We start from the raw sequence: 17,832 nt of genomic DNA on the forward strand, positions 1-17,832 counted from the left end.
AGGAAACATAGTAAAAAGTGGAATCATGGAGCATAATGGAGAGGAAATCTAAGGCGAAAGCGTTCAAATGCAGTAGAGAGGCCAGGTAGAATGAGAAGAGCCGTTTGTTGGAGGTGCTCTTGTTTAGTTGACAAGTCATATCCGACTCTTTTGCGACCCCATGGGCTGCAGCCTTCCAGGTTCCTCTGTCCACAGGATTTTTCTGGCAAGAATATCAGACTGGGTTGCCATTTCCTCCTCCAGGGGATCTTCCCGACCCAGGGACTGAAACTGTGTCTCCTGCATTGGCAGGTGGATTCTTTACTGCTGAACCACCAGGGAAGCCCTTGCTGGAGTTGGCAGTTAGGAAAAAGAGCTTAGGAAAACCCAGGAGCTGTTAGCTTAGTGAAGTATAAGTTTGAGGAAAGACAGTGAATCCTCTTCATTAAGACCCTAGATGTTACTTGATATCTCAGGTCAAATGCTAGGTGAATTCCTGGAAGGAGAACATCTAAAGCTGTGGTCCAGCTTCAGGCTTGCTGCATTAGGCAGACCTGGTCTGTCTTTACTGAATATTTCCCCAGGGCTTAGCAAAGAGTCTGGGACATTAATATGTGCACACTGAAGGCTGGTGAAAACAATGGATGTGTGCTTATTGATAGCCATGGATGGGTCTTGGTAGAGTCCTGGGAGCTCCTGATACATGGCTGCTCCAGGAAGTGTTAGGAGGCCCCCCCCCAGAACAGCCAAAGAAGTTTTGATAAGAATTTCAAAGCCGTGAAGTCATTGGGTTGATCTGGCAGCATATGCTAGTATTAGAGGGGAAAAGGATATCGGTGAGTACAGTGATAACAGGTGAGCATGATAACACTTCCACTCAGGTTGGTTCTGTCCAGAAATACAGACTTTTTGGCTTCAGTCTTAGATGTGATTTTTTGATGTTTGCTTTATTACCTGTTTTCTTATTTCCTTCCTTTGTGAAAGCGTCTCATCTCTTTAACTGGATAGTCAATTTTTGAAGGTCAGGGACCACTCCAAAGAATCTTTTGTACTCCCTATAGCATTTGATCCCCAGCAGAAAATCCAGGTACCCTCAGACTCATCCGACTTATAACCAAGATCGTTAACAACCCTTTTTTTTTTTTTTTTAAAAGTTATTTTCCAAACTTATCCTAGGAAGGTTGAACTAAGCGGATATTTAGAGCAAGCCATAGGCACTGATATCCGACACCAGAGTGGCATGAATGAGGCCCAGAAACCTCAATCCTCCTCGCCTGGAATTCTAGGGCCACCCCACTGGTCTTCCCGTGGACACAGGTCCGGGAAGAGTCTGGGCCATTCTAAAGGGCATTCCGGCTCCCACATGGCTAGACCATGGTTTCCTCTGGTATGTCCACGTGGGGGACCCGAAGCAGTCCAGATACTGGTCCGGGATAAGAAAACACTTGGGGGTGGAGGTGTTTTTTTTACGGTTTTCTCCACCCCTACCCCTTCACCCCCCGCCTTTTGGTATTGATGGGAAGGGGTGGTTTGGGTCGGATCTAGCGCGTCAGTCCTAGCCCTTCCAAGTGGTCCTCAGCTGCTCAAGTCTTCGGCCACCGCTCTTCCCCTCCTCGAGTCGGTGGAGACCCGGCCCGGCAGTCCGACGGCGTAAGGAGCGCGTAGGCAGCGTAGGTGGTGTCCCCCGGCCCCCTACACGCCGGGGGCCGCCGGACTCGGCGGGAGGATGTCTGCGCGCGCGGTGCGTGCGTCGCCCCCTGCCCCGCCCGCGCCCCCCCCCCGCCACCCGGGGGGACCCCCGCACCCGGGGGAAGCCCGGCGCGGGGCTCCCGCCGCCCGCCCCAGTCCCTCCGCCTCCCGGAGGCCCGGGGCTGCCTCCTCGGGCCGCGTCGGGGCCGCCCCGCACTGCGCATGAGCGGGAGCCCGGCGAGCCCGTGAGAGGAGCCGCCGCCGCCGCCGCCGTCCATTCGCTGCGGAGCCGGAGGAGGAGGGGAGAGGCCTGGAGGACACCAACATGGTGAGGCACTGCGGCCGCCCGCCCCGCCGGCTGGGGGCCGGCGCAGCCGCGCACCCCCGCCCCAGCGCCCTCCGCCCCGCGGCGACCCCGCCGCCCCGAGCTTCGGCCTGCGGCCTCCGTCCCGGTCCCCGGCGGGGCTCTCCTCCCTGCCTCTCCCTTCCTCCTTCGCCCCTTCCCGCCCGGGCGCCGCCGCTACGCGAGAGCCGAGGAGGCGGAGCGGAGCCGGGCCTAGTCGGGAGCCCCGGGGAGTTTGGGACGCGGGGAGCGGCCCCCGGTGACTCTCGCTGGGCCCGACGCGGCGGGAGCAGGCGTTGGGGCGGGGGGAGGGGATGGGGCAACGGCCAGGTCCCTGCCCGGCCCCCACGCCGGCTCCATTGTGTCTGGCCGGGGACCGGGGTCAGGGGTTCCGGGTAGGAGGCTCCCCCCGCCCGGAGCCGGGGCTTCCCCCTCCGCCCCGCCGGGGAGAAGGGAAGACTTTCCCGGCGCTCCTCTCCTTCCTCCGCTCCGGTTCTAGCACCCTTCAAGTCTCCAGGCAGTTTTGCTTGGGGCGGGGTAACAGCCCTCTTCTTTCTCCATCACCTCTCGCTATGTCCCGTGCTCTTGGAAAATAGGAGTTTCACTGGCCAGTTGGTGGAGGTTATATTTACCTCTTCTGAGAACATGGGAGACCGCTGAGCTGGGGGGACGTGGGGGGAGGGGGGAAGTACGGAAGTGCAACCTGTTCTCATTTCATAAAATTAGGAGAAACAGACTTGCTACCTTTTGAGCACATATTTTGTTTCCTTGAGGTGGGAGGAGTAATTGCTTTATTATGCCAGTTAAAGACCATTTGTGATTTTTAAAAAACAGTTTGTCAAGTTAGTCCCCTCTGCTTTTTTGTTTGGAAAATGTCCTACAAGCTTCAAGACGTGGTGTTCAAGATATCTGTTTACAGTTTGGTAATAATGTACCTGACTCTTGGACTTTTTGTTTTTCAGAAGCGATGTTTGGCATTGTAGTCTGAGCATGAGTTGAATTCCATGCAGGTTACTGTATGAATAGACAGTAAAAGTGATATTATTGTCCTTTTGCTCATGGGGAACATAAAGGCCTCTTTGAGGAGGGTGTATGTGCTTCTGCTCCAGTGTCTTTGTTTTTGGTTGGTCTTATTTCTGCTGAATGACACTTAGCTCGTCTCAGCCTCCAGCTTAGCAGAATTTTGGTGTCGTGTATGAATATGAGGTTTAGTTTACCATGTACTCAAGACCTAGGTTCTGCGGTAAGTTCCATGAAAGGTGACCATTTGTATTTGTAAGAAAACTTTGTCATAAAGTACTGGTTAACGTTTAGATTGATGTTACAGTGTTCAGAGATGAGCAGGGTGGCTAAACAGTTTCCAATTTCTTAAGTATTTTGACGGTCATAGATGTTACTCCTAAAGTTTCCAGACGCTTGGCTTATAAGAGTAAGCTTGAAGTAATGAAATGTAATTCCCTGGTAAACACCCAGGGAGCCCATCGAAATGCGTCCTGTTCATAATAGCCTCCAATCACCATTATCCTCTGAAATCCAAGGTGTTGGTAATGCTCATTACCTGTTCGTGAATTCAGGATTCACCTGATTCAAATGAGAGTTCAACTTGTATTGGGACTTGTAAGTTTTTGTCCTTTTATTGCTATTGAAGTAGCTACTTTTGGAACTTAGCCATAACTCATTTAATTACACTAGTAATGGGAAGATATTACTAATTTAAAACACTTTTTTGTGGCTGAACTCAGATCATGTCACCAGAATTGTCTTGGTATGCTTTTGTTAGTTTGGAAGCTAAATCCCCACGGGCCCTAAAAGAATTTAGGCCATAAGAATTTTCTAGTTTTTCATTGTAAGTTTATTATACTTACAGTTATTTCTTGATATAATTTTGGGGCTAATGTTTCTTAGTGTATGTAACGCAGTCCATCTCTAGAGCACATGTTGTATTGTCACTCTGGGATTCGGGGTCAGACTTAAATGATGGAATATCTGAATTTTTTTTTTATATCTATTTTGTGTAAGAAAAAAATTTGTTCATTTAACCTACCTGACACCCACATAGATGCCAAAAATAGCTCCAAAACTAGACAATATTTTGTTACTCCTGAAACTCTTTTTAAAAAGTGTTTGACTTCTGGTTTGTTTTCTTATTTGTAAGAGGACAGAATTTGATAAAGGTACATTCAGCTAAAATGTTTGCTTTTAATTATTCTTCTTATAGGTGTGAGAAGTTGTAGACTGTGTAACCTACTAGATTTTTATAGACTCACAGCATCATGAAATTTTTAGACCTGAAATACATCTTCAGAGATCATCTAATTGACTCCTCTTCCCTTTTACAGAAGAAGAAATTGAGGATCAAAGAGATTTTGAGGTTCAAGTTTGCAAAATTATTAATTGCAGAACTGAAACTAATTTTTCCTGGTTTTACTATTTTCCCCAGTACTTGTGGTACTTACAGTCTTAGCTCACATGAAATATAACGAAATGGTTGAAAATTGATTTGAAGTTAATTTATTCATTTAAACAGAGGAAAACCCAAGTGTTATTAATGAAAATGTTAAATAACAAAACTCAGATGAGTGGTTAGTGCTGTTAATTTACTATGTTTTTAATTTTTTTTTTTTTAATGTGTGGACTTTGAAATTTAAGATTATATTTCAACAAGTGTCAGAATTTGTAAGTCTAGGTTAATGTAGGCCTGTTCAAGGTTGTCTTCCTATTTCACATTGTTTTTCATATACATAAGTAGATTAAGGGAGGGCCTTAATTAATTTTAATAATTATTTCTTAAATGCCTACTGTATGCCAGGCACTGTTCTGGGCACTGGGGATGTGGATACACACACATAGATACACAAACATATATATATATATATATATATATATATATATATTTTTTTTTTTTTTCCCCCTTGAGATAAAAATCCCTGCCCTGATGAGGGTTGTATTTTAACGAGGGAGAGACAAATAATAAGCATAGTATATATATTTTTTCTTCCTTACTGTGTTAGAAAGTGTAAAGTGCTTTGGGAGAAAAGCAGTGTTGGGTGGGGGGAATTGGGAGTGTTGGGGCACAGTAGAATTGGGGGTGCAAAATGATTTTTGCACCATTGATGAAGTAGATTTTGAGCTGACTGGGAGATGAAGGAGTAAGGTGCCCAGAAATGTGGTCAGTGAGTTTGAGGAACAGTGAGTCCAGTGTGGCTGGAGCATTGTGGTTGGGGGAGAGGGGCATGTTGGGCATTGGAGCAGATGAGGTCTGAGTGGTAAGGAGTGGAGACGGGCATGGGTGGACACTGGAAGGATGTTGTGTTTTTACTCCCAAGAGAAATGGGAAGCCAGCGAAGGATTCTGAATGGTATGATAGACCTTGCTTCTACTGTCTCATAGTGTCCTGTTACAGTTACAGATAATTATGTCCCAAGCAGTTTTTAAAGACAAGAAGAAATGCAGCTTCTGTGTATAGAGTTTTGAATTCTGAGTAAGGTGACTGCCCAGTATTTAATAAATACTAGTTGAACATCAAGTTTACCTAACCATGCTAGTTAATAAAAACAGCAGAGTTCAATCTTTTTTGTAGATTGTTTTTGAGTATGTAGTAGTTGGCATGTCATTTAATGACTATGCAAAAAAAAACTGAGCCTTTGGGGAGAAGGAAGGACATTAGTGTTTATTGAGAACATACCCTCTGCTAGTCAAACAACTCACAGCAGTTTTTTATCTCCATTCCAATTTGTGAGATAGATATTGCTACCTCCTTGTATCATGTCTGAAAAAGGACGTTCAGCGTTTCTAAAGAGATGACCAAGGTAAAGAGCTAGTATGTGAGAGAGCAGGGATTAGAATCCTGGTCTCTGGTTACACACTTCATCTACCCCTCCTCTTTTTTTTTCTTAAACCCTGCAAGCAGCCTTTCCGTATGAGTGTGGAATTTTTTATTGATTTCACTCTGGTTTCTTCCTTACATTGAATAGTGACCTAGTTGTTTCCATATCAAATCAGATGATCTGATGTAAACACTTAAGTACTTGAAAAATTAGAACTCTTTTGGTACATATGGTAAAAAAGTTGAAAGTAAAATTAACTCGTGGTGGTGGGACTTTTTTTTTTAAGTTTTAAAAGAGCTGAGCTTGTTTGAGTCAAGTGGCTCTTTGATTATGATTTCAGAGGTTGAGTCAAGCATAATGAAAATCTGTGAGAAAGCCCCCTTTTAAACTTGAGTGTGTGTTGTTCAAGTTGTGATAGTATTAGCCATGACATTTGATGATGAGAGATAGTTCCAAATAGGATTCAATTGCTTTGTGGACACAAACAAGCTCTTGAATAACCTGCTGACTATCTAGTTTACCTAGTCACTTTAGATGTATATCCCCACCTAAGAAAAAGCCAGAACAAATGGGAAAATGCCACTGAAGTGTCTTTCTTCATTTTGTTGAATCCATTTTATATAATTAGTACCCAGTAAAATTGAGTGAACTCCAGGAGTTGGTGATGGACAGGGAGGCCTGGCGTGCTGCAATTCATGGGGTCGCAAAGACTCGGACACGACTGAGTGACTGAACTGAACTGAAAAGTGATTAGACTGCTTATTTGCATTGTAAAATTTTAAGAGAGATTTTACTTTTAAACAGTTTTTTGCTAAAGAATTCTATTGCAATCCACTTTTGAATCCCTTAACACTGAATAGTGTTCAGCAACAGAGTTTAAGTTGAAGTACATGGCCTATTCCTTTGTAATATTAAGATATTTGTATTTCAGCAAACATTCAGAGCACTTATTTATTATTCAAGGATTTTAATATTTCTAGGTTTAGGAATTGAGTAGACACCAAATTTTAGAAGTAGGAGATTTAGTTTTTCAAGGATCATTTATTCTCTTTGTGAAACAAATATCCATGATGGTTGAATGCTAGTCATTATTATAACTTGTTTAACTGTGAGACTTTAAAAATCTCATTTAATTCTTTGTTGTTTTGTTTTTACTTTACTATTCTTTTTTGTTACTGTGAGATTTTATTAGAAAAGATGTTTGTGGAGAGAAAGAGCAAATTTAAATTAGCTGCCTTGCCTGCTTGTTAGATGTTCAGGCTTTAAGTTTGAGATATGAGTTGAAATATGACTAACACAAGTACTTTAAGGAGGTTATTTCTGTCCTATTATCAAAGGTAATCAGGAATTTTAGCAAAAATAACTTTTTAATAGTCAGAACAGTCTTCTCTAAACCAGAATCAAAACATTTATTGATTTACAGTGGTAGGCATCTTTTGAAAAATAATTCTGAGGATGGGAAGGAGAAAAATACTTTAAACTTTCACCAAGGGAACATTTTTTTAAAACCTTTGAGGAAAATCCTTTAATAACATAACAAAACCAGTCTGGATCTTACAAGTATACTTCTGAAATATTTTTTCAGATGAATTGCCATTATATAAAACATCATTAGGTACAGTGATTACATAGTATAGTACGCTATTCCACTTTTGACTTAGAGCTAGTGCAGCATCTCTCTAAGAAGAGCTCCTTTTAACTGTCATTCCAAGTGCAGGAAGTACACAGATGAATGATGAGAGCCACAGGCCTTAAGTAACTGTTCTAAACTGCAGGTTATAATTTATGTGAATACTGAGGCCTTGGGGTTTTGTTTTGCTTAATATTTGAAATTGTACACATTTGATTATATTTTCTGGCTGTAATCTGTACATGTTTTGTTTCTTCTCTGAGTTTCGAACTTTATAATTGGAAAAGGGAACCCTGACTTTCCCTAATTTTCCCCTTTGTGTAGTTAAAGCTATAGATTGTGGCCATGTTTTTAAAAATAGACTGACAGGACAGTAAACACATTTTTCTTAGAAATAGTCTATCCACCTCTTCTCCCCTATCCCTCTTCCCCAAAAAACCTAAAAGGAAGTTCTACTCCTAAATTAGTCTTTTGGTTAGTAAGGGAATGCTTAATATGCAATTTTTGGGCAGAATGAAAATTTTATACATTAGAAAGGAAAAAGGCCAGTTGATTAGTTATTTAACTTTCCATAAAAATAGGTGAAGAAATACTGCTCACAATTCCCCTCTCCCCACAGTGCACACAGTAATTGCTCAGTGGTTGCACTTCTGCCCTTTTTGTTTTCTCTCTCACTTGACGACAGTGTAAAATAAATGGAAAAACTGCATGCCTTGAAGCTAGGCACCAGGGTTTCATTTCTGGTTCTGCTACGTTTTGGGTAAGTCTGTCTTTAGATAAAAGGAGCTCTGAAGCTTGATCTCCACATTGGTTTAAAAAAAAAAAAAAAGAATCAGTGATAGGCAGCTTGGACAATTAATTATTTAACAATTGAATATCTAGCACAGAGTTGGCACACAGTAGGAGCTCAAATGTTAGCTTTCACTTTTCTGATTATGGTAGTTGTTATTCTTTATTACTATCTTACTTACACAAAGTTATTTTTTTCTCTGGAGTATATTCTTTGTGGACTTGTAGGGAGTCCTTACTGTGTTCTGGTTACAGTTCTAAGAGTTCAACTTGAATTAGTTCAGATAACCTTCACACCCTGTTTATAAATGAAGAAACTGAAGCACAAAGAGATTAAGTAATGATCCTAAAGTCACACAGCAATTAAGAGGCACAGGTGGGATTAAAATCCTACCAGTCTGATTTGACAGTCTGCATTCTTTGCCTCTCTGTTGCAGGTAGAAGGGAAGAGAATTTTAGTGACTCCTACCTAGATTCTTAGCCTGGCTTTCTGATAGAACTTTGCCCCTAGGTGAAAGTCTTCTCTGGAAATAGAAAGTAGTCTGGTTAGTTGAATTGATTTTTCTTGTACTTTTGATTTCAGACCTGCAATCTGTGAGAAGGCCTTTTTATAGATGAGTGGTTTGGGATGTTGGTAACATTTGGCTATATCTGCTGGATACTATGTATCATATATAGAAAGTATGATTTTCTGGACTTAAACCAGCTCTTTTAAATTTCAGATGAAGTTAAACTGTTAATTACATGGTAAACACATGAGAACCACATCCAGAGCTTTTAATGAAAATTATGGGTGATCATTACAGTGTTTGAATTTTTAAAACATTGTCTTTTGTGAGGTAAGACTCATCAAATCCTGAGATAACTAGAATTGAGTTAGAAAACTAATTCTTTTAAAAATATAAAGGCCTTGGTGTCTGTCTTATTGGAGTTTAGACTGAATTTGAAACTTAAAGGATGCGAGATTGAAATTTAAGGGTGAGATTCTATTCAGAATAATAGAAATAATAAAATCTTAATTTTTTGTTTTAAAAATGCCACCCGTTAAAATTATTTTATTTTGAAATTGTTACCTAGAAAATAAATTTCCATGTTCCGTGTTTTTCTTGATGGAAGTACTTTTGTAACTTTATTATCGTTTTTTGTTTTAGAGCTTTTTTGAGTCCCTATTCTTCTATCGCAATAGACTGTTAAGTTCATTCACTTTGCTGTATACTTGGCTATGTCCAAAGTATTTGTTTGATTTTTTTCCCCCCAGATAAACTGTTATTTTAAATGTAAATTCCAAAGTTCTTGAGTAGAAAAAAAAAATCACAAACATCTGCTAGATTTAAGTATTAAACAATATATACTGATAACCACATTTTTTTAATTTTGGAAAGATGAGTAAGTAGATGCTTTTTACTGTTCAGATTACAGTATTTCTAACTTCAGTAATCTTTGATATAATTGTTATTAGCTTTCTATTACACGACACAGTGTTTCTCTCTTTTTCTCCCTCCCTCTGTTCCTTCCTCTCTCTTTCCCCTTTGTTTTGCTAGAATTAGAAATAATTAGGGTCAGTTTAGTTCAGTTGCTTAGTCATGTCCAACTCTTTGCAACCCCATGGACTGCAGCACACCAGGCTTCCCTGTCCATCACCAACTCCCGGAGCCTAGTCAAACTTATGTCTATCACGTTGGAAATGCCATCCAATCATCTCATCCTCTGTTGTCTCCTTCTCTTCCTGCCTTCAATCTTTCCCAGCATCAGGGTCTTTTCCAGTGAGTTGGTTCTTTGCATCAGGTGGTCAGAGTATTAGAGTTTCAGCTTCAGCATCAGTCCTTCCAATGAATATTCAGGACTGATTTCCTTTAGGATGGACTGGTTGGATCTCCTTGCAGTCCAAGGGTCTCTCAAGAGTCTTCTCCAGCACCACAGTGCAAAAGCATCAATTCTTTGGTGCTAAGTTTTCTTTATAGTCCAACTCTTACATCCGTACATGACCACTGGAAAAACCATAGCTTTGACTAGACAGACGTTAGTTGGTAAAGTAATGTCTCTGCTTTTTATATGCTGCCTAGGTTGGTCATAGATTTTTTCCCAAGGAGCATCTTTTAATTTCATGGCTGCAGTCACCCATCTGCAGTGATTTTGGAGCCCAAAAAAATACAGTCTGCCACTGTTTCCGTTGTTTCCGCATTTTTTTGCCATGAAGTGATGGGACCGGATGCCATAATAATTAGGGTATATTCTGTATTTTATACATTTTACATACTTTGCCAATGTTGAATTTCCTGAAAATTTGATAATCTCTAGATAGTTTTCACACTTGAGTCCTAAGGATTGTATTGCTTAATCGTGTTAAATGACCACCCTAGTTTGTTCCTTTTAAGTAAGTCTTAAATAGCATGTACTACATTTGAGTGCTGAATCATTGTAGTTGTCATATGTTTTTGCTCTTAGGAAGATACCCATTGGGTTTATAGTAGAAATAGAGACACTCCATCTGGTTTTTCTTCCACCTCAGTTTTCTGTCCACTTTCTCATCCCTTATAAAATACTTCTTTGCTGTCTGAATACCCTTTTCCTCTTTCTCAAGGTGATAGAAATTTAAACCTTTGATCTGTACTCTCAAAATCAGAACTCCTTGCCTGGTGCCCCCTTGTGGCCTGGGCAAAGGGGATGGGTGTGTTGTAGCTCTCCTAAATAGGCTTGGGGAAAGGGTGGATCTGTGTAGCCCACTCCAGCTTCCTCTAGGTAGCCTTTGGGACTACAGAGTTGAGTACATGCTCCCTAGTAAGAGAGCAGGTGGGAAGATTTATTCTAGGCACAGAGAGCTGACAGAGGAAAGGTCAGAGTGCATTAAGAGTACAAGAAAAGGGAGGGTGCTCATCAGACTTTGCACAATGGAATTGCTCATCACGACTTGGCCTAGCAGAAATTCGTACTGTCGGTTCTCAGTGAGGTATCGGTTCTTAGTGAGGTATCACTCATTAGCCTCTGTGGTGTTGGAAATGGGTAGCTGCAGCCCTTTTTCTTAAAATATATTGCCCCATATACTGGAAATTTAAACCCATTAAAATAATTTCTTTTTGCATATACATGGACATTACTTATACTTTTATTTCAAGTAAGATATGAAATGGAGTTAATTCACTTATATAATTGTTAGTTTTTATGGATAGGACTGTTTTTATCTTTGTCCCCCCAATTTTCTAATATCTTGCTTTTTGACAAAGTCATTAGTACAGTGAACAACTTTTTGACTGGTAGAAGTGACTGAAGCTGTGTTTTTCCTCCCTCTCTTCAAAACTCATTCAAGCCTCAGGAAATAACATGGGATTTAATACTGTATGATACACCCCTGCCGCGCCCCCAATAGTCTTGATTGCTTTGCTGCCTCTTAACTTTTAGGAAAATGGAAATGTTTAATTAAAAAGTTATTTCTAGATCGTGGCCTGTAATTGTTACCCTTCTAGGTTAATCTCCAGCACTCTGTGCAACATTATACAGTGGTCAGCGATGATCATAGTGACCCTCAGGTACTACCCTGTTCTTCAAAGGATTAAGACATGCTACATCTTGTAGACACTATCACTCACATGTATTCTATCTCTTAGAAAGGGTATATTCATTTTAGAAACAGCTTTCAGTAGCAAAAGTTGAAATCAGAGTGGTTTCCTTTCAGTTCAACAGTATATTAAGACAGGTATCTTCCTTGTCATTTGATTTCATTGTGGGTTTGTTGCAATTGAATAACGTCTTTAGATACTTTTCAAGTTGGGACTCCTAGACATTTGAGAGATGTGTCAAATAATGGGATATGAGTTATATGGTGTCCAGAAGTGGTAGATTTGTTTATGAAATAACATGAGGCTAGTAAATTTATAGTTTCTCAATTTTAATGGAGAATGGAGGTTGAGATTTTAATGTGTAATCCTAAGCAATAACACATTTACAGAGAGAGAAGAGTATGGCTGACAGATTGGACTCCAGGGTATTAAAGATGGGCTTGGTTTTCATATTTGATTTTTGCATAGCCTTATTTTTACTCTGTGAAAGGTGGAAATATTTATATCTTCATTAGTCTTTTTCCTGAAAACCTCAAAAGGTTTATAAATATGTACAGCAAGCAGTGTGGTTTATAGAAAGATTAGTAAAACTCAGATTGATGAGATCTTTCTGTTCTTGACCCATTTCTACTAATAACCTGGGTGATTTTCTTTTAACAAATTCCTTAACATTTGGGGTCTGTCCTCTCATCTGTATAATCAGGGGATTGAGGTTTGTGATCTGTCTGTCTGGGCCAGATCAAAAATGCTTGGGTTCTCAGATGTGTTGCTTAAACCACAGAACACTGTATCTATTAATGTGTGTCCTACTCACATGGTTTTTTCTCTTCATTGGCAATAATAGCTCAGGAAGAACCCAAGTATTTTGCTGAGAGATGGTATTAGGACTTGTGAGAGGGAAGAGTAATAGCAGGGAAGCTGAAATTACGTAGGAGACAGCTTGCATGAGGAGACGAAGAATGTGGCCCTTGAAACTGGGAGAGAGTGGAGGGCCTAACTGCCCTACTTTATTTTGTTTAGGACTCAGGGCAGATGAGAAATGAGTATGTGTCAACACAAGGCCAGTGAGAGAAGGTTATTACAGTAGAGTCTGGCTAGAGAGAATGTCTGCTAGGCTCAGGCCAAGAGAAAGGTAATTTCTTTCATGGTGAAAGAAGGAGAATTCTATTAAAGATTACCTTGTTTGGGAGGATGCAGGGTACTTGTTCATATTTCACTGCTTCTGGTTTGATTGAAAATATGAGGAAATTCTATTGATAATTATCTTGGTTCCTGACCCCTGTAAGGAGAAATGTAGAGTACCTCATATTCTGTTGCTTGTCACTTTTGGTAAAAATAGCAAGAAAACCGGGGTTGGGGGGTGAATAGGGTGGGTGGTGAGGTTGGGGAGAATTGTACCCCATATCCTTTACAATGTGTTTTAGGACTGCAACAAATATCTGTTAATCTCATTGTTCCTCAGGGTCACTTGAATGTTCTGACTGGCTTAAATAATGTCATCTTCCCCACCACTCCTTAAGCATCCCTTGGAGCTTTGTGCTTGGTTAAGGTTTTGAGAGTTAGCTCCTAGAGCCTTTATACATGCTCCCAGGACCCACTTTTAGGAGAAATGCAGGGTGGGTGAACTTCTTTTGCCTCTGTCCTAGTTTCTTTTCCAGAATGACAGCGAGTTTGTGTTTTAGATTTTTTTTAAATTTGCTGTATTAATAGATCAAAACATTAAGCTAAATGTTTTATTGTTTTATGAGGCACGTGTATTGCTAAAAATGATTTAGTAAAAAAAGTGATTTAGTCAGCAGTATGGAAATACTTAGTCTTTTGTGATGTTACAGAGTTTCAGTTTATTTTTTGGTTTCAATAGAACAAGTTGAAATCATCGCAGAAGGATAAAGTTCGTCAGTTTATGATCTTCACACAATCTAGTGAAAAAACAGCAGTAAGTTGTCTGTCTCAAAATGACTGGAAGTTAGATGTTGCAACAGACAATTTTTTTCAAAATCCTGAACTTTATATACGAGAGAGTGTAAAAGGATCATTGGACAGGAAGAAGTTAGAACAACTATACAGTAGATACAAAGGTGAGTGTTTGTGACTTTAAATATTTTGAACCAGGTTTTCCAGAGTTACATGCTGCTTGTGAGAAATCAGATAGTACAGAGGACATTAATTGGGTAGATGTGTCTAACAGAGCTCTTTAGATCTTAGAATTAATTTAAGAAATCTGAAAAATTATTTCCCTCTTTTCACTAAAATTTCTTCCTAGTGTCTTTATTTCCTTCCCCTTTATTTGCCTCCTCTTTTCCTCCTCTGTTACCCAGTTTGAGAATGGGGACTGGGGAGACTCGGTTTCTTCCCCTCATTTTCTTCAAACTCAGCTGAGCCAATTTTAAGGAAACCTGTCTAATAATTTTAATAACTTTTAAATAATTACAAAGTAATAAATACTTGTAAAAAGTTAAGCAATACATAATAGATTGAATAAAGAAAAAGTCGATAGTTTCTGTGACTTTTACTTATTTATCCTGAGAGAACCAATATTTAATAGCATGGTGTTCAACTTTCTGTGTCTTTTATGCAGAAATATATATATATATATATATATATATATATATATATAATTATTTCAAAGTTTTTCCAGAGGTGGGGTTATATTGATATTTTAAGCATAGCTCTTGCCCCAAAGTCAAAAGATGTGCACAATTTTGTTTTGACAAAGTGTATGAGTACTTCTTTCTTCTTGTATTTGTATCTAAATTTTTGCTTTCTGAAAAGTAAATTTTGATAGTTGGGGGTTTTCTTTGATTTGAATAGCAGATGTTTGTCTTGTGATTAGAATTGAATCACACAGTTTGGTTTTTCTGATGTTCTCTAAGAAGTGATTTCTATAGTGAAATTAAACTTCAAGGAGAAAAGAATTTCTGTATATAATACTGTTTAGAGTGCCTTTGTAAAATGTGGATATGTTCAGTAAAAATCCTTTTTTCCCTGTATAGGAATGTCAGATTTTCTGGTGGTGTGTAAGTATGGGACTCTCTTCATATGAATAAATGAGACTTTTAAAAACCCAGGTCCTATCTAGTGCCTATCTTGCTGTTTAAGAATGCTGTTTCAGGGGTAAAATGGCTTTAAATATTACGGGGGAAAATAACGGTTAAAACAGTATTTCTTCATATTTTTGGTCTGTTGTGATCATTTAAAAATATGGAACAGAAAGCATTCCTTTTCTCAGTTTTAGGAATAGCATAGAAAGTATGGCACTAATTTCATATTGTACTGGTGTTTTTAAAGATCCTCAAGATGAAAATAAAATTGGAATAGATGGTATACAGCAGTTCTGTGATGACCTGGCCCTCGATCCAGCCAGCATCAGTGTGTTGATCATCGCGTGGAAGTTCAGAGCAGCAACACAGTGCGAGTTCTCCAAACAGGAGTTCATGGATGGCATGACAGAATTAGGGTGCGTGTATAATCTTCATATGAAATTAGGTGGAACTGATCTGTGCCCCAGACATTGCTGTAAATAGAAATGGGTTAATATGCTAGTTCCTTCCCATGTCAAGTTATCTGTGTAGTTAGTACAACCTGTCCTGTTCTGTTTGCTTTATGCTTTTATCATTTGTTTCTAAGGGAGGTTCACTAGTATTAAAATTACTATGCTTTAATATTTTATGTGGGTAAGTGAAGTGAGCAAGTTTTAAGTTATTTCCTAATGTGAGGTGGTGAACTCTGAATTTGTAAACAAGCTCCTAGAATTTAAAAATCTTGGAAGTTACTAATTTTTGTTCTACACAAACTTTGACAACTGATTAGCTAAATGTCTTGTTATAAATAGATTGAAAAGTCATAGGTAGAGGTTTTACCTGTGGCCTCTAGTTGGCTACATTTAATGAGGCTCTGAAAGTATTCAGTCTGTGATCAGTGACAGGCTGTCCTTACTGTTTTTAGTGAGTGCTTTTGAATAAAAGCTGAACATTTGTTAAACATTCATTTCAGGATCTAGCTAAGTAAGTACTTCACTTACCACTTCACAACAGCTTTGTGATTGTAGTAGTGGTTATAGCTGCATTTTAGAGATGAGGAGATAGAAGTAGAGAGAAACTAGAGAGTTAGGTAGTATGAAAGCCAGGATTTGAATTCAGTCATTCTGATTCTTGAGAGCCTGGAGGACATTGTAATCATTCAGGGTCCAGACTGGACACACAAACCATACCAGCGATTTGAACAGGGTAAATTTTAGAAATTGTTATATTGTATAAATGAGGTAAAAGAAAATTCTAAGTATAACAAAGGTGGCAACTGTAAGAAGCTGTCACCATCCCTGGAGCGGAGGGAAGGAAACAAGGAACACACCTGGAAGCTTAAGAGGATCCCCACAAGGCTAATATTCTGACCCCAGAAGACTGCCTGGCTGCTTCTGGAGCATGCTGCCTGCTGCTCTGATGGAGAAGAGGCTGGCTCTGAGGGTCACTTGCTGCAGAGCCACGCAGGTTGCCACCACTGGTGAACACTGCTAGGACCTCCCAGTACACTGAAACCCTCCTCTCTGTAGAAAACAGACTGGGCTAAGAAAAATTCCTTTCTCTGCTTCCAGCCTTTCATTGCCCTCTATTGGTAGAACCTAGTGGTGAGCCAGCTGACGAGAAAAAAAAATGAAGTCTCACAATTTGTAGTCCACTGCAAACAGTCACAAAGTAGGGCAAAGAAGGGTGAGTTTAAAGCTAAGAAACAGTAAATTAATATCTGGTCTCGACACTGTGTTTTATAGCCAAAGCCAGCCTTATCTTGAACTTGCTGGAGTTTTCTATACTAGGACTGGTTTCACTGGAACTCTTTTTTTCCCTCACTTAAAAGTGAGTTCATGTAAGATGTAATGAACTTCCAAAGCAGGATTTTAATTTACAACTAATAATCTGGGAGGTGTTACAAAGACCATGAAAGGGAAACAAAAGCAAAAATGATTTGAAGGAAAAAAAGTATAGTGATTGGTTTGTGGAAATCTATAATAGATAGAAGATTTCTACCTTAAGGAAAGTAGGACTTAGTACTTGAACCCATTTAAGCTCCTTGGAAATTGAATGGTTTCAGATATAGAAAAAAGCTTAATACTGATTTGAGATAACTTCAGTTGGAGATGGTACTTTGAATATAATGAAAAGTTTTCAAGAGGCATGTGTTTCCTCACCTAGCCAAGAGACTGTGCTTTCAGTTTGTCTGGAAGCTAGACCTGTGGTTTGTTACCTTGTAAGGAATACTACTACAGTTTTAAACTGATGATTGCAAAGCTGATTGCTGTACATTCTCATCTGTTCACTACAGTTGACTTCTACCATTTGGGTGTATTGACTGTCCCATGAATACATAATTAAAAGTCATAGCCCATTTCTCCTAAAAATAGTGATTATTGCTAACCTTTAATCACTCTAGAACTTTTCTTCTTCCAGCTAATCCCATACTTGTTTATATAATTTAAAAAGATGATATTTTAATGGATTTTAAAAAAAGAGTTCTGTGAAATAAACTGTTAGAGGAATAAATAAGTTTTTGATTTATAAAGAAAAAGCTTATCTTTTATAAACTTAATTTTGTATAGATGTGACAGCATAGAAAAACTAAAGGCCCAGATACCCAAGATGGAGCAAGAATTGAAAGAACCGGGACGATTTAAGGATTTCTACCAGTTTACTTTTAATTTTGCAAAGAATCCAGGACAAAAAGGTTTAGGTAAGAATTTTTAAAAATTATATTTGGTGTTTCAAATGCATTCATCTACATTGACCATGTCACTTTTGTTTTGTAACTGAAAGTTCTGTTTTGAGCATGAAGTTATTATCGGCTACTGAAAAACAATGAGAAACAACTAACTTCTAGTTAATCAGAAAATACCCTATTCAATAATAGGGTTACTCTAGATACTATATATGAACCACTGATTTTTTTTTAAGAACTAAAATACAGGAAATAGTTATTAAAATTTCACTGACATGGGTATGTATGTTTGCTTGTTTATTTTTCAGAAAATAC

At 39.3% G+C, this 17,832-nt stretch overlaps 1 protein-coding gene across 2 annotated transcripts in view; it reads left to right on the forward strand.

Moving 5' to 3' along the window:
* The window catches only part of DCUN1D1 (defective in cullin neddylation 1 domain containing 1), a 30,788-nt gene continuing 14,827 nt past the window's right edge, over positions 1,872 to 17,832 (forward strand). Inside the window, exons 1-4 of one of the 2 annotated variants that reach the window (XM_018047486.1) lie at positions 1,872 to 1,996; positions 13,673 to 13,889; positions 15,100 to 15,268; positions 17,402 to 17,532. In XM_018047486.1, coding sequence (XP_017902975.1) covers positions 1,994 to 1,996; positions 13,673 to 13,889; positions 15,100 to 15,268; positions 17,402 to 17,532 — 520 coding nt within the window. In that variant the 5' untranslated portion in view covers positions 1,872 to 1,993. Of the gene's footprint in view, positions 1,997 to 13,273; positions 13,428 to 13,672; positions 13,890 to 15,099; positions 15,269 to 17,401; positions 17,533 to 17,832 lie in introns of those variants that run through there. The other variant, XM_005675218.3, reaches the window with a different exon arrangement.

The sequence above is a fragment of the Capra hircus genome, chromosome 1 (assembly GCF_001704415.2).
Source record: "Capra hircus breed San Clemente chromosome 1, ASM170441v1, whole genome shotgun sequence".
Classification (NCBI taxonomy): Eukaryota; Metazoa; Chordata; class Mammalia; order Artiodactyla; family Bovidae; genus Capra; species Capra hircus.